At 55.4% G+C, this 18,405-nt stretch overlaps 8 protein-coding genes across 8 annotated transcripts; 5 read left to right on the plus strand and 3 right to left on the minus strand.

Annotated features, from left to right (window-relative positions):
- Nucleotides 1-4: 4 nt before the first annotated feature.
- BZA05DRAFT_446261 (uncharacterized protein) lies at nt 5-1,497 on the plus strand (the record flags this gene model as incomplete). Its single annotated transcript, XM_051487064.1, has 2 exons — nt 5-767; nt 821-1,497. The coding sequence occupies 2 exons, from the start codon at nt 5-7 to the stop codon at nt 1,495-1,497; spliced, it is 1,440 nt and encodes a 479-aa protein (XP_051338268.1).
- A 125-nt stretch (nt 1,498-1,622) lies between these two features.
- BZA05DRAFT_85078 (glutathione S-transferase) lies at nt 1,623-3,088 on the minus strand. Its single transcript, XM_051488713.1, has 3 exons — nt 2,844-3,088; nt 1,876-2,787; nt 1,623-1,819 (listed from the first exon to the last, which is right to left on the minus strand). The coding sequence occupies exons 1-3, from the start codon at nt 2,940-2,942 to the stop codon at nt 1,733-1,735; spliced, it is 1,098 nt and encodes a 365-aa protein (XP_051338269.1). The 5' UTR covers nt 2,943-3,088; the 3' UTR covers nt 1,623-1,732.
- Nucleotides 3,089-3,810: 722 nt separating this feature from the next.
- Nucleotides 3,811-6,396, plus strand: BZA05DRAFT_402522 (uncharacterized protein). The gene is made up of 2 exons (XM_051484116.1): nt 3,811-4,016; nt 4,108-6,396. The coding sequence occupies exons 1-2, from the start codon at nt 3,960-3,962 to the stop codon at nt 6,115-6,117; spliced, it is 2,067 nt and encodes a 688-aa protein (XP_051338270.1). The 5' UTR covers nt 3,811-3,959; the 3' UTR covers nt 6,118-6,396.
- A 1-nt stretch (nt 6,397) lies between these two features.
- Nucleotides 6,398-7,394, minus strand: BZA05DRAFT_355349 (uncharacterized protein). The gene is made up of 2 exons (XM_051481384.1): nt 7,152-7,394; nt 6,398-7,074 (listed from the first exon to the last, which is right to left on the minus strand). Exons 1-2 carry the CDS (start codon nt 7,227-7,229, stop codon nt 6,511-6,513), a joined length of 642 nt encoding a protein of 213 aa, XP_051338271.1. The 5' UTR covers nt 7,230-7,394; the 3' UTR covers nt 6,398-6,510.
- Nucleotides 7,395-7,455: 61 nt separating this feature from the next.
- Nucleotides 7,456-8,635, plus strand: BZA05DRAFT_375444 (3' exoribonuclease family, domain 1-domain-containing protein). The gene is made up of 2 exons (XM_051481788.1): nt 7,456-7,644; nt 7,701-8,635. The coding sequence occupies exons 1-2, from the start codon at nt 7,524-7,526 to the stop codon at nt 8,429-8,431; spliced, it is 852 nt and encodes a 283-aa protein (XP_051338272.1). The 5' UTR covers nt 7,456-7,523; the 3' UTR covers nt 8,432-8,635.
- Nucleotides 8,636-8,786: 151 nt separating this feature from the next.
- BZA05DRAFT_475082 (putative isoflavone reductase like protein P3) lies at nt 8,787-10,101 on the minus strand. The gene is made up of 3 exons (XM_051488161.1): nt 9,815-10,101; nt 9,348-9,771; nt 8,787-9,276 (listed from the first exon to the last, which is right to left on the minus strand). The coding sequence occupies exons 1-3, from the start codon at nt 9,845-9,847 to the stop codon at nt 8,834-8,836; spliced, it is 900 nt and encodes a 299-aa protein (XP_051338273.1). The 5' UTR covers nt 9,848-10,101; the 3' UTR covers nt 8,787-8,833.
- A 93-nt stretch (nt 10,102-10,194) lies between these two features.
- On the plus strand, nt 10,195-13,966 carry BZA05DRAFT_85436 (ribosome 60S biogenesis N-terminal-domain-containing protein). The gene is made up of 6 exons (XM_051488715.1): nt 10,195-10,753; nt 10,825-11,024; nt 11,103-12,639; nt 12,695-13,520; nt 13,722-13,855; nt 13,912-13,966. The coding sequence occupies exons 1-5, from the start codon at nt 10,450-10,452 to the stop codon at nt 13,759-13,761; spliced, it is 2,907 nt and encodes a 968-aa protein (XP_051338274.1). The 5' UTR covers nt 10,195-10,449; the 3' UTR covers nt 13,762-13,855; nt 13,912-13,966.
- On the plus strand, nt 13,967-16,443 carry BZA05DRAFT_85437 (uncharacterized protein). Its single transcript, XM_051488716.1, has 2 exons — nt 13,967-14,749; nt 14,802-16,443. Exons 1-2 carry the CDS (start codon nt 14,116-14,118, stop codon nt 16,286-16,288), a joined length of 2,121 nt encoding a protein of 706 aa, XP_051338275.1. The 5' UTR covers nt 13,967-14,115; the 3' UTR covers nt 16,289-16,443.
- The last annotated feature ends 1,962 nt before the right edge of the window (nt 16,444-18,405 follow it).

Below are 18,405 nucleotides of genomic sequence, written 5' to 3' on the forward strand. Positions count from 1 at the left end.
AACCATGGCCTCCCTCGCCCTCTCCCCCGCCGACAAAGCTCTCTCGCTCCTCGTCACGTCTTTCAAAGACCTGTCGATAACGCTCTCGACCGCGACTCCGGCAGTCTCCCAGTTCACCGCTGGCGACAAGACCATCACGGGGGCCTCAGCGATCGCCTCGCACTTCGCATCTCTCATCCCCGCCCTCCAGAACACAACCTACACCGCCGAGGAATCCGCCGAGATCCAGCGATGGCTCGAGCTCCTCCCGTGCACACCGGTACCCGAGAGCACTCTCGACACTCTCAACGAGACGCTCAAGTTCCGGAGCACGCTCCTGGGCGAGAAGTTCTCGATCGCCGACGCCGTCGTCTACGCCAGCGTCAAGAACGATGTCGCCGCGTGGAGCGATGAACAGCGCACCGGCGAGAAGGGCCGCAGACATGTCATCCGCTGGCTGGACTTTGTGCAGAACTCGCCGGAGCTCGGTTTGAATGTCCCCGAGACTGAGAAGGTCACGGTTGATGTCGAGAAGGTCCTGTTTATGCCCAAGCCTGAGGAGGCCCCTAAGAAGGAGAAGAAGCCGGCTGCGGCTGCTGTGGAGCCGGCCGCGAAGGGTGTGGTCGAGCAGGCGAAGAAGGGTGCCGCGGTCGCGGCGGAGACCGTCGAGAAGGTCGCACAAACGGTTAAGGATGCGGCTGGTGCCGCGGTGGCTGCCGTCCAGGGGCAGGGAAAGAAGACGGAGAAGAAGGTGAAGCAGAAGCGCGAGGCCCCCCCGCCTAAACCAGGTACTTTACCATCCGGGAAGAATTGTCTTTCTAGTTACTGACGAAGTGGGCAGAGCCCGTCATGTCACCCGCCCAGCTCGATCTCCGCGTCGGCCACATCCTCTACTGCCGTCCCCACCCCAACGCCGACTCCCTCTTCGTCTCTACCATCGCCATGGGCGACGACCCCAGCAGCACTGTAATCACCCCCCACTCCGAGATCACCGACCTCCCTGCCGAGATCCTTGCCAAATTCAACCCTCTCCCTCCCGTCCGCACCGTCTGCTCGGGCCTCAACGGCCTCGTCCCCCTCGAGGAAATGCAGGACCGCAAAGTCGTGGTCGTTGCCAACCTCAAGCCCGTAGTTATGCGCGGTATCAAATCCGCCGCCATGGTACTTGCGGCTTCTCCCCGTCCCGCGGCAGGAGAGGAGGCTAGCCACAAGAAGGAGTTCGTGGAGCTTGTCTCGCCGCCGGCAGGCGCCCAGGCAGGCGAAAAAGTGTTCTTTGAGGGCTATGAGGGAACCCCCGATGCCCAGCTGAACCCCAAGAAGAAGATTTTTGAGCAGATCCAGCCTGGGTTCAAGACGCTTGAGGATGATACGACGGTGGCGTTTGACCGTGCGCTTGCTGGATGGGTCGGTCCCGATGGAGAGAAGGGTAAGGCTAAGGGTGAGGCGGTCGCGAAGCTGGTTACCAGCTCTGGAGGCGTTTGTAAAGCCCCCACTCTCAAGGGTGCGGCTATTTCATAGATTTCCTAGGTTCTAGAATGGGGAAAATTATGAACTGGTTGTAGAGCTGCAGTACTACATTGAAAGGAATTGGATCATTGGTTGCTGCTAGTTGCTGTATCATGGAGGGGACGTTCGGCGTGACAAACGCTGAAATCGCATTGGCTCGCAATCATGGATAAAATAGGCACATGTATCCCCCATCTAGGAAATAGAAGACATCTGCTTCCTCCCTCTTCCACCGGCTTCTACAGCCCTACTCGTCATTGGGCAGCATATCCGGCACAGGACCGAGCGGTACGATGCCGTGGGGATTGATCTGCGAGTGGCTCATCGTATAATGCTAGATACCTCGTCAGCTCTCGCCGATCCAACAAAATCAAGTTTAACTGCACATACCTTCTTAATATGCTCAAAGTTGGTCGTCTCCTTGAATGCGGGAATGTCCCAGTACAAATGTCTGAGCCACTTGTGGATGTGTGGGTAATCATGTCTGATCATCTTCAAGTTTGTCTTGAAGTGCTGAACATAGACCGGATCGAACCGCACAACCGTCGGGTACAGCCTGATATCCGCCTCTGTCAACTGCTCGCCAAAGATGTACCTGCCGCCTTTCGCATGCGACGCCGCCAGGATCTCCTCCACGCGGTCCAGCGTGGCAAACACCCCCGTGACCGCGTCCTCGTACGCCGCCTGCTTCGTGGCGAAGCCTGACTTGTACACGCCGTTATTAAGCCCGTCGTAGACCCAGCCGTTGAACTCATCGATCTGCGCGCGGAGGTGCTCGGGGTAGTACGTTACGCCCTGGTTCTCGGCGGGCAGCAGCCCGTCAAACTCGGTGTACATCAACCGGATGATCTCGGCGCTCTCGTTGTTGACGATGGTCCCCTTCTGCGTATCCCAGACCAGCGGCACCGTGAACCTCCCCGCGTAGTCCGGGCTCGCGGCGAAGTACAGATCCTTGAGGTGGCGGGCGCCGATCACGCCCTCGGGCGCAACGGCGAGCTCGGGGTTGTTCGCCGCCTCCTCCGCAGTCGCAAAGTGCCAGCCCGACGTGCCCATGTGCCAATGCACGATTGATACTGGCAGCAGCGAGGGGTCGGCATCTAAGCCCTTGAGCTTGCGCACGATGAGTGTGCGGTGCGCCCAGGGGCACGCGAGTGAGACGAAGAGGTGGTAGCGGTTTGAGACCGCCGGGAATGGCGAGGACAGAGACGAGCTGAGCGCGTTGCGGAAGATCGAGGTGCTCCGCTTGAATTCGCCGGTTTTTGAGTCTGTCGGCACCCAGTCGGTGATTTTGGAGGGGGCGGTCTGCAAGTGGGGTTAGATGGGTGAGGAGGGGACAGGATGCGGAGGGGGGGACGTGCCATGGTGAGTGCTCTGGTGGTGGGTGTGCGGAGATGAAGCTGGAAGACGCTGCTGAGGTGCTGGATGGATGGGAGCGACCGGCGGAACAGCGGGTGCATTGGTTTTTATATATACACGGATGCGGGGTGCACGAGCACGGGTTATACGTATGTGCTCACCAGAGGCGTTGGGGCGTCCTGACGATTTTTACCAGTGGTTCCCAAGGAATTGGTAATGTTCTCCTCAGCACTTGCACTTTTGCAGCTCTCCCGGCGATTCTGTGAACAAACCAGTGTGGGTCTGATCTGTATTTATGACATATGTCTGCATAATGCGGGGCGTCTCTGCAGCGACCGGCGGAAAGATGACCCTTGTCACATAACCTGCGCTCACTGCTCATGCATGACGCGAAAAGGCAGTGGGGAAAAAGGATTAGTGATGGAATATCGGAGAAGCCATCGCCAGTAAATGAGAGCCGTTCGGAGAAGAATAATCCATAAGCATTATTGAAGCCGAACCAACGGCGTTACAGTTGAATGCGTCATGATGGGTAAGCCAGGCACCGCTAGATATGATACCCGCCTTTGTTGCTGGCGATCAATGCACCAGATCCCGATCCGAGACAAACACGTTTTGCCTAGCTTGCCCCCAGCTTAACTAACTCCAAACGAGCTCACCTCATCCACCGGCAGAAACAACACCATCCCCATCCACCAACCACAGTCAACCCCATACTTCAGCGGCGATCACGAACTCCCCCCCGAACCACGGCAACGGTAACGGCAACGCCAACGAACCCGCTGCGGTCTCTGAGAATGGAGTCCTCGGTCGCATCGTCCTCGTCCGCCCTCCCTGCCACCGCCTCGGCAAGTGTCGTGACCGCGGCGTTGAACCCAGCCCACGGCTTCCGCGCTCCCTCAATGGCCTCGATACCCCGCTTCTTCGCAAAGATGGCGTCGCTCGGATACGTCGGGACCGCCGCCGAGCCCGTTATCTCGCCGATCCCTGCCGCCGCCGAAGCTCTGACCACCAACGCGACGTCTCTCGCCGCTTCCGCCGCTTCCGCCGCTGCCGAAACCGCAGCCAACACCACCGCCACAGATTCGTCGTACACCCTTGGAGGACACGTGCGCAACATGGGAAGCGTGTTGACCTACGCGACCAGCAAATGGGCGATACAGTGTCTCTTCATGGTAGCTTCCTCACGCCTCTTCCCACCCTTACTCGCGGCCTGTGTCTCTCTGTTCCGTGTTGACTTCTCGCGCGCGTGGGTGACGCATAAAGACGGTTCTGTTGAACCGCACGTTGATCTATGCCTCGCTACGGCGGCCGATCCGGCTACCGTTTAAGATGCGCGCAGCCATGCGGATCATCCCGATCACCATGCTTGTCTGGCAGGTGTGGCACATGATGTACGCGATGCGCTGCCAGACGTCGGTGAACTTCCAGCGCGGAGCGAGCGAGAACGGCGCCGACGTGCTGTTCCATGCTATCGGCAAGGCGGGCTCGTTCTGGCTCGACGACCGCTCCGTCTGTGAGGCTATCGGAATGATCCCCGACGCGGAGTGGATCGATATGGCGTCCACCGCAAAGGATCCAGAGGAGAAGGTGCCCCCGCCGAAGGGCTCGCTGGATACCCTGTGGCCCCTGTATAAGACTCTCTCCCTGTCGCAGTTCGTCGAGGTGTTCTGCTGCTCGCTTATGGGCAGGATTCCGGTCGCCGAGACGGGAATGACGTTGCTGGAGCACTCTCTGGCGTTTGCTGAGGCCGAGGCACAAGCGACACGTAAGACTTACCGTCTCGAGACCACCAACTCTAGCAAGAGTGCGAGTGAGGCGGAGGACGAGGGAGAGGGTGAGGACGAGGGCGAGGCGGAGGATGCTAGGGCGGAAGAACTGGAGGAGACAAAGAACGATGTCAAAATCTTCAAGATTAAAGGCGAGAAGCTGGTTCCATCGGAGGTCCTTTACATCGCCATCCTCTCAGCCATGTCACACATTACCTCGCATGTGCTGGCCATATTCAATCTGCAAACAAGGTACCGTCTGCTTGCCACAGGTTTCTACGGTATGGCTTTCCTGTTGGGTTTCGCGGTTGCCCTCTACTATAGCGGCGCAGCCGGAATTCTCAACTTCCCCACTGTCAGCGTTGTCGGATTCATCCCGCACCTCCTGATTTTCGCCGCGATCTCGGGATGTGGCGCAATCTATGGAATGGCACTGATGGTCTCCTCGCTCTTCACTCCGTCTGGGAGAATAAGCTTCTCGGAGGGCTTCAACAACCTGCGGGCCAACCACACCGTCTCCAGCACCGTTACGGTATCCCTTAGTGAGGACTTCTACACTGTTTTGTTGAAATTCGGGTACGTATGTCTTACCGCCGCAGCGGAAGCAACATACCTCAACGAAGGCCGTGCGGTTCGTGTACCGGCCGTTACCTGGCTCGAGGGCGAGCGGCAGAAGCTACTGGATCACAGGAACCGCGGGAATATGGCGGGACAGTTCGCGACCACCGGGAAGGGTGGAGGACCATTCGCCATGGAAAGGAAGGACTTTTCGGGGGTGGTCGAAAGCGCGAAAGACTTTCGGCGGCCGATGGGAGGACGGTGGATTGGTGCGGGAGAGTTGTTACGGGGTGTACTGGCCGTAGTGAGCCGATGGGGTTTATTCGCTGCAGCCAAACTGCTTCGCCGAACAACAATAGAGGGTGAGCCTGACGCCACGTCAAATCTTTCCGATAACGACGAGTTAGAAGACGAAGACTACGCCCCATCTGAAGATGGTTCTGGTTCATCTTCTTCCTCTTCCGAAGACGAAGCCGAAAACGAAGGCTCCGGCCGTTACAGCCGTGAACAGTCCCAAGAACCCCACCGCTCTAGTCGCTCCAGTCGCGAAGCCACCCCGCTTCTCGACCCCATGCGTCTCGCCGCCCTTCTGGACCCACAATGTCCCGAAGACCGTGCCTCGGCGCGGCTCCTCGCGCGACACCTGGCTGCTCCAACACCTCTCACACGACGGCAATACTCGGCTACTCAACTATCGGGAATAGCGGAGGAGGCGGCGCTAGAGAGTATTCTCCTGCACCGGCGAGGGGAGAGTACATCGTCGGAGACGGAGGCGGGCGCACCTCTGTGTGTAGTCTGTCAGAGCGAGCCACGGACGGTCATTGTGTGGCCATGTAGGTGTCTGAGTCTTTGCGAAGATTGTAGGGTCTGCCTTGCAATGAATAACTGGAGTAGTTGTGTGACGTGTCGAGGGAAGTGTGTGGGTTACTCGAGGGTTTATGTTCCTTGAGTTTGTCTTTGTGCATGGCGGATGTTTGGTCGGGTTTGGTCTAAATTTGACTTGCTTTGATTGGCGACTGTCGATATCTTCTTTGCTTCTTTTTTTCTCTATGGATCATATATCTCTAATTGTTGCGATTATTGTTTTTCGTTTTCGTTTCGTTTGGCTAGGTAGATCATTGTGTAGATGTGGAGTTGCATCGCCTGTTTGTTCATTGCCAAACTTTGGTTCAGCAAGCTAGGCTGAGAAGTCTGTAAATATCGTCACTCGCACGTATTGAGATGAGGCTCACCGCCTCCACATTAATTGGCCTATCCACAAACGAGCATGATCAAGAAAAGAAGACGAAAAAAGATATAAAGTCATATCGTATCATACCCAACGCCCCAGCCAGAACCATCCTCAACCAATGGGCTTAGTCTTCTGCTTCTTCTTCTTCAGACCGCCCTTCTGAAAGTCCCTCCAGCTATTGATGCGATTGTCCCTCGTATTCTCCCATGCCTGCTCATTCTCACGCTTCCTCTTCCTTTCCTCGATCTCCATCTCCGCTTTCCTCTGCTCCCGTCCCTCCTCGGCCAACTGCGCCTTCATCTGCTTCCTCCTGCGCAGCTCATTATCGATCAAGACCTCTTTACTCTTCTCCCTCCAGTCCTTCGCAAACTCGGGCGACTTGAGCTCTGGCGTATCAACCGTCCACTTTCGCTCGCGGATCAGCAGCATGCGCGCATCTGCGATCGCCTCGTCGAGCCGCTCGCGCTTCTTCTCATCCATGAGCTCGGCCTGCGCCTTCTTCAGCCGGTCAAACGCATCGGGCGCCAATGGGTTCTTGGTCTTGTCCGGGTGGATGAGCAACGACTTCCTCCGGAAACAGTTCTTGATGTCGCTCTCGGCTACGCCAGGCTGCAGGTCGAGAATCGCATACGCGTCGAGCTTGAACGCCGACAGGATCCGCGCTATCTCGGCATCCTGTGCACACAGGGTTGGGTCAGTGCGGGTTGGGAGGGTTGGGTGGGGATGCGCGGGGGAGGGGGGCAGCCGCGAACCTTGAGGTACTCGCCCGCCTCTCGGTCGAGGTCCGCGAGGATGTCTTTGTCGTCCTTGTCAACTCCGTCAGCAGCCATGAGGGCGGTTAGTGAGTGTAGAGACCTTTTGTCGGGTTAGCGGTGGGTGATTAGGTGGAGGTGTTGGAGGTGTGTGTCGAGGCGTGTGTCATGGTCCCAATGGTGGGAAAGGAGCGAAATCCAGTGAAGTGGGAGCTCGGTAGAGTTCGCCGCTAATGGCTTCTTGGCTTGGCTCCAACTAGTACCCTAGTCGTGGTGACACCAAACTTTCTGCCTCCACGACACGCGGATAGACACGCGCAACCCACCTGCAATCCACCTCCACCACACAGCCACCACTACAGCACGGCAAAGATGGCAATGGCCGACAGACGACGAATAAACGGCCCGAGCAGCACAACCACCACCCCAGTGTTCCTCCCATCACCCGCGCAACCCCCAGCGCGCTGCGCACCCACAGAGCTCCGCAAAATCTGTACACCCTCTCACCACCCCACCATCCCCGCCCCGCACTAACCCCCACCCCTGTAGTCCTCAAGACCTCCCTCACCCCTCCCGCGACGGGCAGCGCCTTCCTCGAGCTCAGCCTCCCGAGCACCCTCAAGCTGACCGCAAGCGTGTACGGACCCCGGCCGCTCCCTCCATCCGCCGTCTTCTCCCCGCACGCATGCATCACAGCGGAGCTAAAATTCGCGCCGTTCTCTACGCTCGGTGCGCGGCGGGGCTATGTGCGCGACGCGCTGGAACGCGACCTCTCGGCGCAGCTGCAGGTGGCTCTCTCCCGCGCCATAAAGACCGCTGCCTACCCGAAGTCTGGCATCGACGTCTTCGTTACGGTACTCGACTGTGAGGGCGCCATTGATGATGAGGGCTTGGGCGCTATGCAGGCGCTCGCTGGCGCGATCACCTGCGCGTCGGCTGCGGTTGCGGATGCCGGCATCGAGTGTGTGGATCTGGTGAGTGCGGGCATTGCGGCGCTCGTCGAGGTGCCCGGGGATGAGGGGTTGCTCACGGTATTGGATCCGAGCCCGCTTGATGGCTATGATGTTAAGGCTGCGGCGTTGGTGGCGTATATGGCCGGTAGAGATGAGATCTCGCTCTTGTGGGTTAGGGGGGAGGTCGAGGGAAGCGTGTTTGACGGCGTGGTGGACAGTGCTGTGCAGGTGGCTGCGGGCGTGAGGGCGGTGGTCAATGAGGCGGTTAAGGAGCGAGTGGTGTTGGCGGTGAAGGCCGGTACGGCAGATGTGGATATGAGTGGATAGAAGCATGGATGGTGGGAGAAAATTGGGCTGGCTTTCGGAGTTGGTGGTTGCTTTGTGTTTGTTAATGCTATCTGGATGACCTGGTGCGAGATTGACGATCAATTTCCATAGCGATTGGCTGGATGGTAATGACTCTCTCACCGCCGATACTAGCCACCTACTTTACCATCGAAACACATTTGATAGCATATGGCAAAAATCATGGAAGATGAATATGAAGCCCTTCACTCTGGAGCACTCGATTCGCTCTCCACATGGCCGGCCGGTCGAAGTAGATTCTGAAACGGAGAAAATATACGCCGCCATGGGCTTCACGGATTGAATGCGAGCACGATGAAACAAAAAAAAGACCAAGCAAATTCAAAGAGAACTCAAATTTCCTCAGAAGTGCATGTACGCTATCTACAAATATTTCTTGATGACCTCCTCGAGACCAGCCTGATCCAGCGGCTTGATGCCCAACAGCGCATTGCTATCCCTACCTACATTGCTTCCACCGTATCCCTCGCCAAAGATAGCCCTAGGAATCAACTGCACGTACCCACTAGGGTCGCCGTTCGCAATCTTCTCATTCGCCTCCTTCTCGATCTGCTCGGTGCTGACGACGGTGGTCTCGATTGGCACGCCCAGGAGCTTCTCGTACGTCTCGGTCAGATGCTTCAGCGTGAGCTGCGCACTGTAGATGTACAACAGCTTGTTCTTCGTCTCCTCGGGGTGGTGCAGGATCCCCACCACCGATTGCGCAATGTCGCTCAGCAGCGAGGCGGCGAACGGTCGCTCGCCCCCGTCGAATAGCGTCGACGTCTTCGTCTTCGGGTTGGGGCCAATGAAGCCGACCTTGATACCTACACGTAGCGGCATGCATCAGTCACCACATCCCAACACGTACCTTTTTGGAGAATAGGTAGGAACAAACCCCAATCCAAAAACGCGCCCGGCGTAATCGCGCTCCAAGTAATCCTCCCCTGTGCGGCCAGCTGCTCTAGCTGCTTCCTTACGACGACCTTTCCCGCGAACACCGCGAGGCCCGCAGACTTGGGATTATCCAGGTCGCTCCCGAACTCGGAGGGGATAAACCGCTTGACGCCCGCCTCCACCGCCGCATCGATCACCTGTTTTTGCGCGGCGACGCCCGGCGCGCCCACGGTCGAGACTACCGCGTCGATGCCCTGAAGCGCGCTGACGAGCGCAGAGTGGTCAGAAAAGTCGACGGCGATCAGTTTGCCGCCTGATGGTGGGGACTTGTGGATTGACGAGGTGGGCCGCGCGAGGATCGTGACGCTGAGTGAGGCGTCTGCGAGCAGCGCGGTGAGAACGGGAACGCCGATGTTGCCGGATGCCTAAGGGGTTAGCTTGGTGCTTGTGAGGGGGCGAGTGACTTACTCCGATTATGGCGACGTTGCTGAGGATTGCCATTGTGTTGTATTGCTTTAGTTGGACTTGGGATGGGTACTGAGGTGTTGATGAAGCTTTAGAGGTTGTTTGAGCTGAGCTGGTGATGTTGATGATGAGATGATGAGATGATGATAGCTCGTGGAGTTCGCGGGACTTATATACCCAGATAACCGTCCTCAACTACAGCTCGTCATTCGCTCTATAGCAAATATGAAGCTATTATCACGCGAGAGCACGACTGTCAACCAAACCATGTGCATTCCGATTAATACTCAGCATGTTACAAATCGCAAATCGTAAATTCGCAGCTCTCAGCTATGCTCGGTAATCCCCCAGCAAATATTAGAAATCTGACGGATGAGGAAGATCTCCTGCACTACTATATTTCCAATCGGTGCATGTTACTATCTCCGGCGTCCGCAGAGCTTAAAAATGCGAATCCGAGCACCCCACTTATCTGCCCCACCTATGGTATCTACCCCACATTCTGGTGATAGATATGTGCGCCCATAAGGTGTGAACTCTGGACTCTGGAGGTCCGAGCCGGAGCGGAGTTCCGCTATTTTAAGCGTACATAGCAGCTTAAATCCGGCGACGCGACCAAGCGCCACGAGTGCTCTTCCATGTCCCACATTCCTTCCCACGTGACCCGGCAAACGCCGCTCCCTACTCTCGGGGGAGAAAAAAAAGTTCAGACAGAGCAAATGAACCCTAGCAAAACCTCACGAAGCTCTCAATCACGAACGAGAAGAGAAGGAAGGAAGGAAGGAAACCAACAACGACGACGACCAGAGAGCGATATGGCACCCCCGCGACCCACGAAAAAACGACGCACAGATGTCGCCCCCACCAACGCGCCTGCTCTGGCGGGCCCGATCGGGAATATCAGGGCGCTGCAGAGCGCTATGGCCGACTACAGCGGGGCTGGTAAGGCGCGCGGATCCGGGGGGGGCATTGGTGGAGTAGGGAGTGGGTGTTGACATGCGCGGTGGCTATAGGATTGAAGGCGGTGAAGGACTTTCTGTTCCGGTGTTCGAAGGGGCCGGAGGTGGAGGAGTTGGAGGCGGCAGCGAATCGGAGCATTTTGAAGCAGTACCTCGAGACGCAGACGAAGGAGGCGCAGAAGGAGAGCGACGATGCAGAGAAGGAGTCCTCGGCGTTCGCGGAGGTCGTGCAGATCTGGAGTTATGCTAATCAGGTATACACCCCCGGAGTTCTTTTTTGTTGTTGTCTGCGAGAGGGCGAGGGGAATGTGCGCTGATCTGACGCTGCGCAGAATAATTCTATCAACTTGCTGTCGCTGGTCCCGGCCACAATGGCGAACCTGGTCCGGATATGTTCGTACCACGAGGAGGAGTTCAAGAACTACGGAACAATCCTCATCAAGAGCCTGCTGCAGCCGACGACGTTGAAGATCATCTACCGTGGGTTGACGGGGAATAAGGACAAGGTCGTGTCGCCATGTCTGCGCCTATTGACGGAGATGAATCGGTTCAACTTTGGCGCGATGTGCGGATTCGTCCACTCGACTATAGACTTCACGATCAAGGACTTGCCGCGGAATTTGGAGGTGAAGGGAGGGGCGAAGGCTACCGTTGAGGAGATCGGAAGACCGTCAGTACGGACACAGTTTCTGAGGTTCTTCTTGTCGTTCCTGCAGAATGGCGAGCCAAGTGTTCGGAATGAAATGATGGGATTGAGGAGTTGGATCACGCCGATTTTCAAGCACCTGAAGACGGATACGCCGGAGATCATAAACGACTTGTTGACATGCTTCACTACGAGGGTGTTGGACGAGAAAGAAATCCCGAGAGCTACAAAAACGAATGCCTTCAATGAGTGGATTCTGGCACACATCCTGGAACTGTACACCCGCGAAGAGACCGTGAAGACGTCAAATGCTGGAAAAGACATCGAAAAACCACTGGCGGACATTGCTCACGAGTTCCTGATGAGCGTTTGCACCAAACGTGGGAGCGGAGCATGTTTCCCGGACCATGGATGGTATCCACCTGGACACATGGCGGACGAGGAAAAGCGGAAGTCTGCGCCAAAAGTGTTCAACCGGATATTATCCTCATTATTAACGCATATCCGACCGTATGCGAGCACAATGCAGCTCGACCTAATGCTGGATATCTTGAAGACGTGTCCAGAGCTGGTGGCTGACTACTTTCTGTCCAACTGGAGCTTCAGCTTCGATCCAAAACTTACATCTACTTGGATTGGATACTGCACGTTCTTGCACTCCACGATCACCCTTCCAATACCGGAGAATTTTGGAGCTCCGGAAGCTCAAATACTTCCACCTCCCACCAATGTTATTGTCGAGAACGTCCTGCCGAAACCACTTACCAAAGCTATTATGTCCAAGTGTTTGACGCACGAGAACAACTTCATCAGGTTCTTGGCTACAAGGCTTCTCATCAGTGCTTTCCAGAAGCTGCGGAGTGTCCTCAAGGCACTCGACGAGGCGGCGGGTTCTGTACACGATCCGACAGAGACATGGAAGAGGTGCAGATTTGACGTCATCGAGGAGTTTTGCAAGCGCATCCCAGATGCATCGGTGGTGAGCAACATTGCCGGAAAGACATCGGGTGTTTTGCAGACTGAAGCGAGGATGAGACTTCTTGCGGAATACTATACTACTATTCCCGAGTTGGCCTTGTCCGGTAATTATGATGTAAATGTTGCGCTGAGCAACTTCCTCGGGAACGAATTTGAGGACCAAAAGGGCATGAAGCAACTCGAGATGGGACACTTGTTGCAGATCGCGACTGAGGTTCCGGATGTCAAGTGGTGGAACAAAACTCGTAAGTGCGCCTGCTGCCGATGATGAATCAGTGCAGAGAGCTTACCCAAAAATAGCTGCTATGAAGCATTCACCATTCGTGGCTATTTTGAAGCGATGTTGCAGCACTGCTACAAATACTTCCCAGCGACAGGTCCGGACGTTACTCCATTCTTTTGCTTCCACCAGTTACCTCTTCCAGGCCGAAACATCGGCGTCGCCACTAGATGCCCTGCTGGAGAGTTTATCCACCCTTGAGGATAGCGGCGATTTGGAAGCGATCCTCTCCCTCCTAGACGAAGTCGTGGCACGATGCATCCGTGGACCATTCAAATATCTGGACGACTACGCTGAGCTTGCAGCAGAGATCCAAAAACAGAAGCCAGAAGCCAGTAACTTTGCACCAGTCAGTCCGTTGGTCATGACACTCGTAGAACAGTGGAAATTCTTCATGCAGTCGAAGGATCACTCCAGCCAACAGAAGCTCGGTGGCGTCCGGTGGTTGCTGCGACTCCTCGAATCCTGCGCAGTTTTGGGCGAGAACAGATTTGTCCTTGCGGTTTTGTGCGACAGAGTTGCCAGCTCTGGCTCGACTGACGAAAGTATCCCGAAACTGAAGAACTACTTGCAAGAAGGAGACCAAGGCCTGGAAATCGCACCTAATGGGGGACGTGAATATGACAGCGCCGTGGGAGTTCGCGATATGTTTACTCGTTTCCCTAATCGCAGGATAGACGTACAGATGATCGCGTTGCTCTCGGATGGCGTGCTGCATCGTAGAATCGAACCATCGCTGTTCGACCTCGCTGTCGTGCAGAGGGCGATCACGGAGGTTGCTGAGAGCCGGAATATCAGCACATCCAAAGCCGCCGCCGTTATCACCCAGTTAAACGAATTGATGAAGTACGTTGCCTTTCAACTCATGGGCCAGGGAGAGAAAGTGGCTGGGACAACGAAGACTCTCGTTACGAAGGAGGGCGCTTGTATCCCACTGTTCTTGAATACTTCTGTTCCAGCAGAAAGGCTCTCTGCCGTGGTGGCATTATCACATGGTTTGTTTGAATGTTTTCCGTTCACGTTTTCAGAGTGCTAACAATACGGTAGGATACGCCGAATTGCTCTCTACCGTCTCCGAACAGAGTGATTCTGCCCTCGAGTCCGTTAGGGAAATCTTCACGAGTTCCTTGCCCGGATTTTTGTCCAAGTTTGCAGCTTTGTCGGAAGAGGACCTGTCGAAGGTACGATAATCTGGTTAACCCTCTCACATTCTTTCGTGGTGCTAATTATGCCTTAGGTTCTCTTCATTTATCGCACTATCATCACGTTGCTCTATTCCCCGGAAGATGTCAGTAACCTGGCGGAACGCCTCTCTTCCGAGAGTTCCCTGATACGGGATGAAACAGTTTCTCAACTGTTTGCTTTCATTCTGCACCGATCTGCGGAACGTGGAGATATCATCGGCGCCAATGTCATCCACCGTCTGCTGAAGGCAAAGACTATGTCTAGTCGTGTCTCTTCTGCTCTCGTGGCTTACATCTCGGCCGTCGATGCGGAAGAACTTCAAGGGATCAGTTATTATAAGGCGGCAACACCGGAACACACAGCGGTTGTGTGCGCGATGATTCCCAAGGTGGAAGTCGTTCGTAACAAATCGCTGGCCCAACTGGAGAAGAATCTGCAGGCCGGAAACACCGTGCAGATGCTTTCCGAGTGCTTCTCGGCGCTCTTGCAAGCCTACTCGGTTGCAGGTGAAGGTGATGCAGCGTATACTTGGGCGGAATCCGCCGACGAGGAGGTGAAGACCAAACTTCAGCGCATCTTCGAAGCTACTCAGAAGGAATTACTCGAGTCGGCGCTGGACCTCACTCAAGTGAATGTTCTTCTGAGGGCTGCCTCGCTATTCCCTTCCCTGGATCGGGAGCAGGTTCTGAAACACATTGCCACTGACCGTAAAAGAAGCGCGTTGACGGAGAATACGGTGGCCTTGGTCGGTGCTCTGCTTCAGGATTCGAATGATGCGGCCAAGCCAGAAATGAAGAGGTGGTTCTTGATGGTGTTTGATTACCTGACGAGGCGCTTTGCGGAAGATGCTGTGTTGACCGGCAAAGTGGCCGCGTTTGCGAAAGCACTGGGTATGTGAATCCTTCCTCTCTACCTGGATTATTTTACTGACAGCTGGTCCAGGTGGACTTATTGCACGGAAGGAGATCAAACTCGAGAATATCATCCCGAAATCGACATTGAACGCAGTTTTGGAGGCAGGCCTGGAAAAGCACATCAATGTCCCGGAGGTTGTTTACTTGGCTGTCAACTTGGTCTCGCTGTCGTCGCAAAAGTCACTTAACCTCGCAAAGCTCCTGCAGATGGTCCTTGGACACACTGACAACCCGCTTGCCCAGCGGGATACGATCTATGAGGCAGAGGATATCCACCATCACGTTGCATTCCTCATCTCGAAACTCTTCCTTGCTGGCAAGACTTCACTATGCAACATCGGAACGATGAATGGTGTCATGGCGCTGTACCGCGGAACTAACGGCCACATCGACGGCCTTCTTCTCATGATCATCACTTATATCGAGGGTCATCTGGCGCGCAGTTGTGCTGCGAGTGTAGCATCTTGGTCGGTTTCGGAGAGCACTGAGAAGCCACTCATTTCCAACGTTCGCGGCCGGCTGGAAGTCGTGGTCAATGCCAAGTTGCTTGCGAAGAGCGTCTTCCATCTCACCCCCGTCACCAGCAGTGCTGAGATTGAATCCCTTGATTCGTACCTCGCGGGCGTTAAGGACAATACTACACCTCTCGGGAAGGCGTACGATCCTCGTTTCATGCTTCCGGCGATCACATTTTGCTTGGTGTCTACTGCGCACATCATAGACGCCCAAGCAGCCATTGAAAGGAACTGTGTTGCATACGCTATGGCGTGCCTTTCATCCGAAGATGCCAACATCCGAGAAATGGCTACTCGATTTCTCAGCTCTGTGGTGTCGAAGCTCGAAGAATCACCGTATCGCAACAAGACACAAATCAGCCACTTGATCTTGGGACTTCTTGCTTCCTTTTCTTCTCAAGAAGAAGAAACGAAGAATCAGCCACTCCCATCAGCCATGGGAATCTTCCTCGCGCAAGCTTCTCAAGTCCTCGCCAATCCTACCCACTTCCTGTACGAGAAGGTGATGGAGCTCCTCCTCCGCGGTCCCCTGCTGCAGTTACACGACCTCCCACTCATGCTCAGCACACTCCAAGTCGGCGAGGAGCACCACAAGGAGGTGGCCTGGATCCTCAACATCCTAACCGCAGGCCTCAAGACGGAGAAAGACCTGGTACTCTACCGCAAGCGCAATGTCTTCGGCAACGTGTTGAACCTGTACATCTCGCCCAACTCTACCGACCACGCAAAGGAGCGGGTCCTAGGATTGCTATGGAACGCGGCGGCGATTGAGGGCGGCGGCACGACACTCATCACCAGGAACGGCGCTATCGCTTGGATCGAGCAGATGCTGGGCGTGTCGACTGGCGAGGACCTGATGCTCAAGAGGCTCGCGGCTAGACTGTGGGAGGGCTCGGCAAAAACTCATGTCAAGGAGTGGAGTCGCGGGAGTTTGAGTGCGCACTTTGTTGGTGATGGGGCTAGGCTGGGGGCGCAGATGGAGGTGGATGTCGAGACTTAGATGCGGGCTACTTAGCAGTGATTTCTATTTGTAAGATATATGTACGGCGATCCATGTAACTACCTGCGGCTCGGGAGCATCAATGGTAGTCAGGATGGAGTCTGGTTTTGTAGTTCCTGGTCTCGCTACCGTCGTGCACTGATACAGAAATGTGGGGGGGAGGATGCTGATGACACCAACCGGAGGTTTTTGTTTAATCAGTATTTGCTTGCGACCTAAGTAGATCTTAAAACCGCCTAGTTGGTTTGACGCGGTACCGACTGTGACTGTTCCTGTTCGGTACCGGAAGGCCTAGTTACACTCATACCTATCGGAATAGCCAACGGTGCAGTTCCCTTCCGGTTCAGTGGGCGGTACATAGATCTATTAGGTATCCACAATGCTCCTATCGTGAGTAGTCACGAAGGAATCTACCACGTCCTAGGTACATATCATACGGATGATAATGCCGGTGGAAAATTGGTCTGCTTCATGTAGATATTACTTGTTCGAGAGTTTCTAACCTGGGTATCCCACCTGAAGCGAAAATATCTCGTCAAAAAGGCTTCAAATGTGCAAATACCTACCCCGTGTTTACATGTGTCCATGCTTCGTAAAGTGTTGAAATGTATGTACATTGCAGAGGCTGGATGAGATCAATTGGTGTCGTCGGTACCGCTTGGTCTTGGTACTGACCGTATGTGCCAGACAAAACTGATTGGCACCCCGTAGGTGCTTTCTTTGGTACCAGGTAGGTATTTATATACCACACCGACCACTGTGGTAACCAGCTGCCCTTGTAACCCCAAAGCTTCCATCCGCTCCTGCGTGCGGCCAGAGCACCAGGCATACGGTATCTATGGACGGAAACTATCCCGCCTCACACCCACTCCCAGTGCAGCAGCGGCGCGGAGGAGGAGGAGGAGGAGGGCGAGACCTGGGCAGTGGGTTCCACATTAATTGGGGAACGAAGATATACCGGTATCATACAATCGTAAGTGCTCGGAGGGTATAGCCGGAAGACAAAGTGCGGTGCATGCATACCATATGTAGGCCAGTGGGCCTGGGGAACACAGTACGCACGCCTCGTTGGGAACCTCAAACCTTGGGGCCGGTGTTGGGAACTTGGGATTGAAGCGAGGGGGGGGATTCCGGGTGTGCGTCTAGGTCTGGGGGACTGGGAGTCTGGGACTGGGACTGGGACGAAAGGGCCACCGCCGGCAGCCATGTGCCGTCCGACTGAGTGCTACTGGGCCGCCAGTACTCTCATTGAGTATACCGTAGAACAGCAACGCACCCACCAGGCTCCAGCCAGCAAGATCGATCGCGCCGCCACGCCACGCCAGTCCCCAGCTGCTGGACACACGGACACACTGGTTTGCGTATATACAGCTACGTGCAGTTACAGCCAAGAAAGGCACTGCACAAGGGAGCGCCACTGCCCTTCACCCTTCACCCTTCACCCTTCACCCCCCACGAGCCCGACCTCGAGCCCGATCTCAACACCGCAATCTAGTCCATGGCGATCGGGACTCGGGAAATTGAAATATCCCTACTCCTCCTCCTCCTCCTCCCCCTGCTCCTCCTACAAGGGATGTGCGTGCGTAGGCGGGGAGGGGAGGGGGGAAGATGTACCGCGATCTGCATGGGTGCATAACTACCAAGGTAAGCACCTGGTAAGATGGATGTAGGTTATCGAGCATGAGCATGTTGGTGGCTTGCATCTCTTCCTCAGATGTGTTGTACATCCTTACCTAATGTAACTAATGTACCTAATGTACCTACATACCGCACGACCACCCCGACACCCCCCGGGAGATCTAGACCCAGCTGCGGGAGGGGTTTGAGATGCGAGATGGGTGAGATGGGTTTGGGTGGGTGAGATGGATGGGATAGGTGTGATGTGTGTGATGTGCAAGATGCGTGGAATGTGTAGGATGTGTGTGATGTGTGTGATGTGTGTGATGTGCAAGATGCGTGGAATGTGTAGGATGTGTGTGATGTGTGCGGAGATCGGAGAATATCTCCAGGGGGGGCGTGCACTCTGTGGGAGGGTGGAGGTGTGGAAGTGCCGTGTAGAAGTGCATCCGATCCGCACCTTGGCAATCCCGCATTCGAGGCTTCTACATATGTACGGC

Source organism: Tricharina praecox (assembly GCF_024521635.1).
Source record: "Tricharina praecox strain CBS 144465 chromosome Unknown BZA05scaffold_17, whole genome shotgun sequence".
In the NCBI taxonomy this organism is placed as follows: Eukaryota; Fungi; Ascomycota; class Pezizomycetes; order Pezizales; family Pyronemataceae; genus Tricharina; species Tricharina praecox.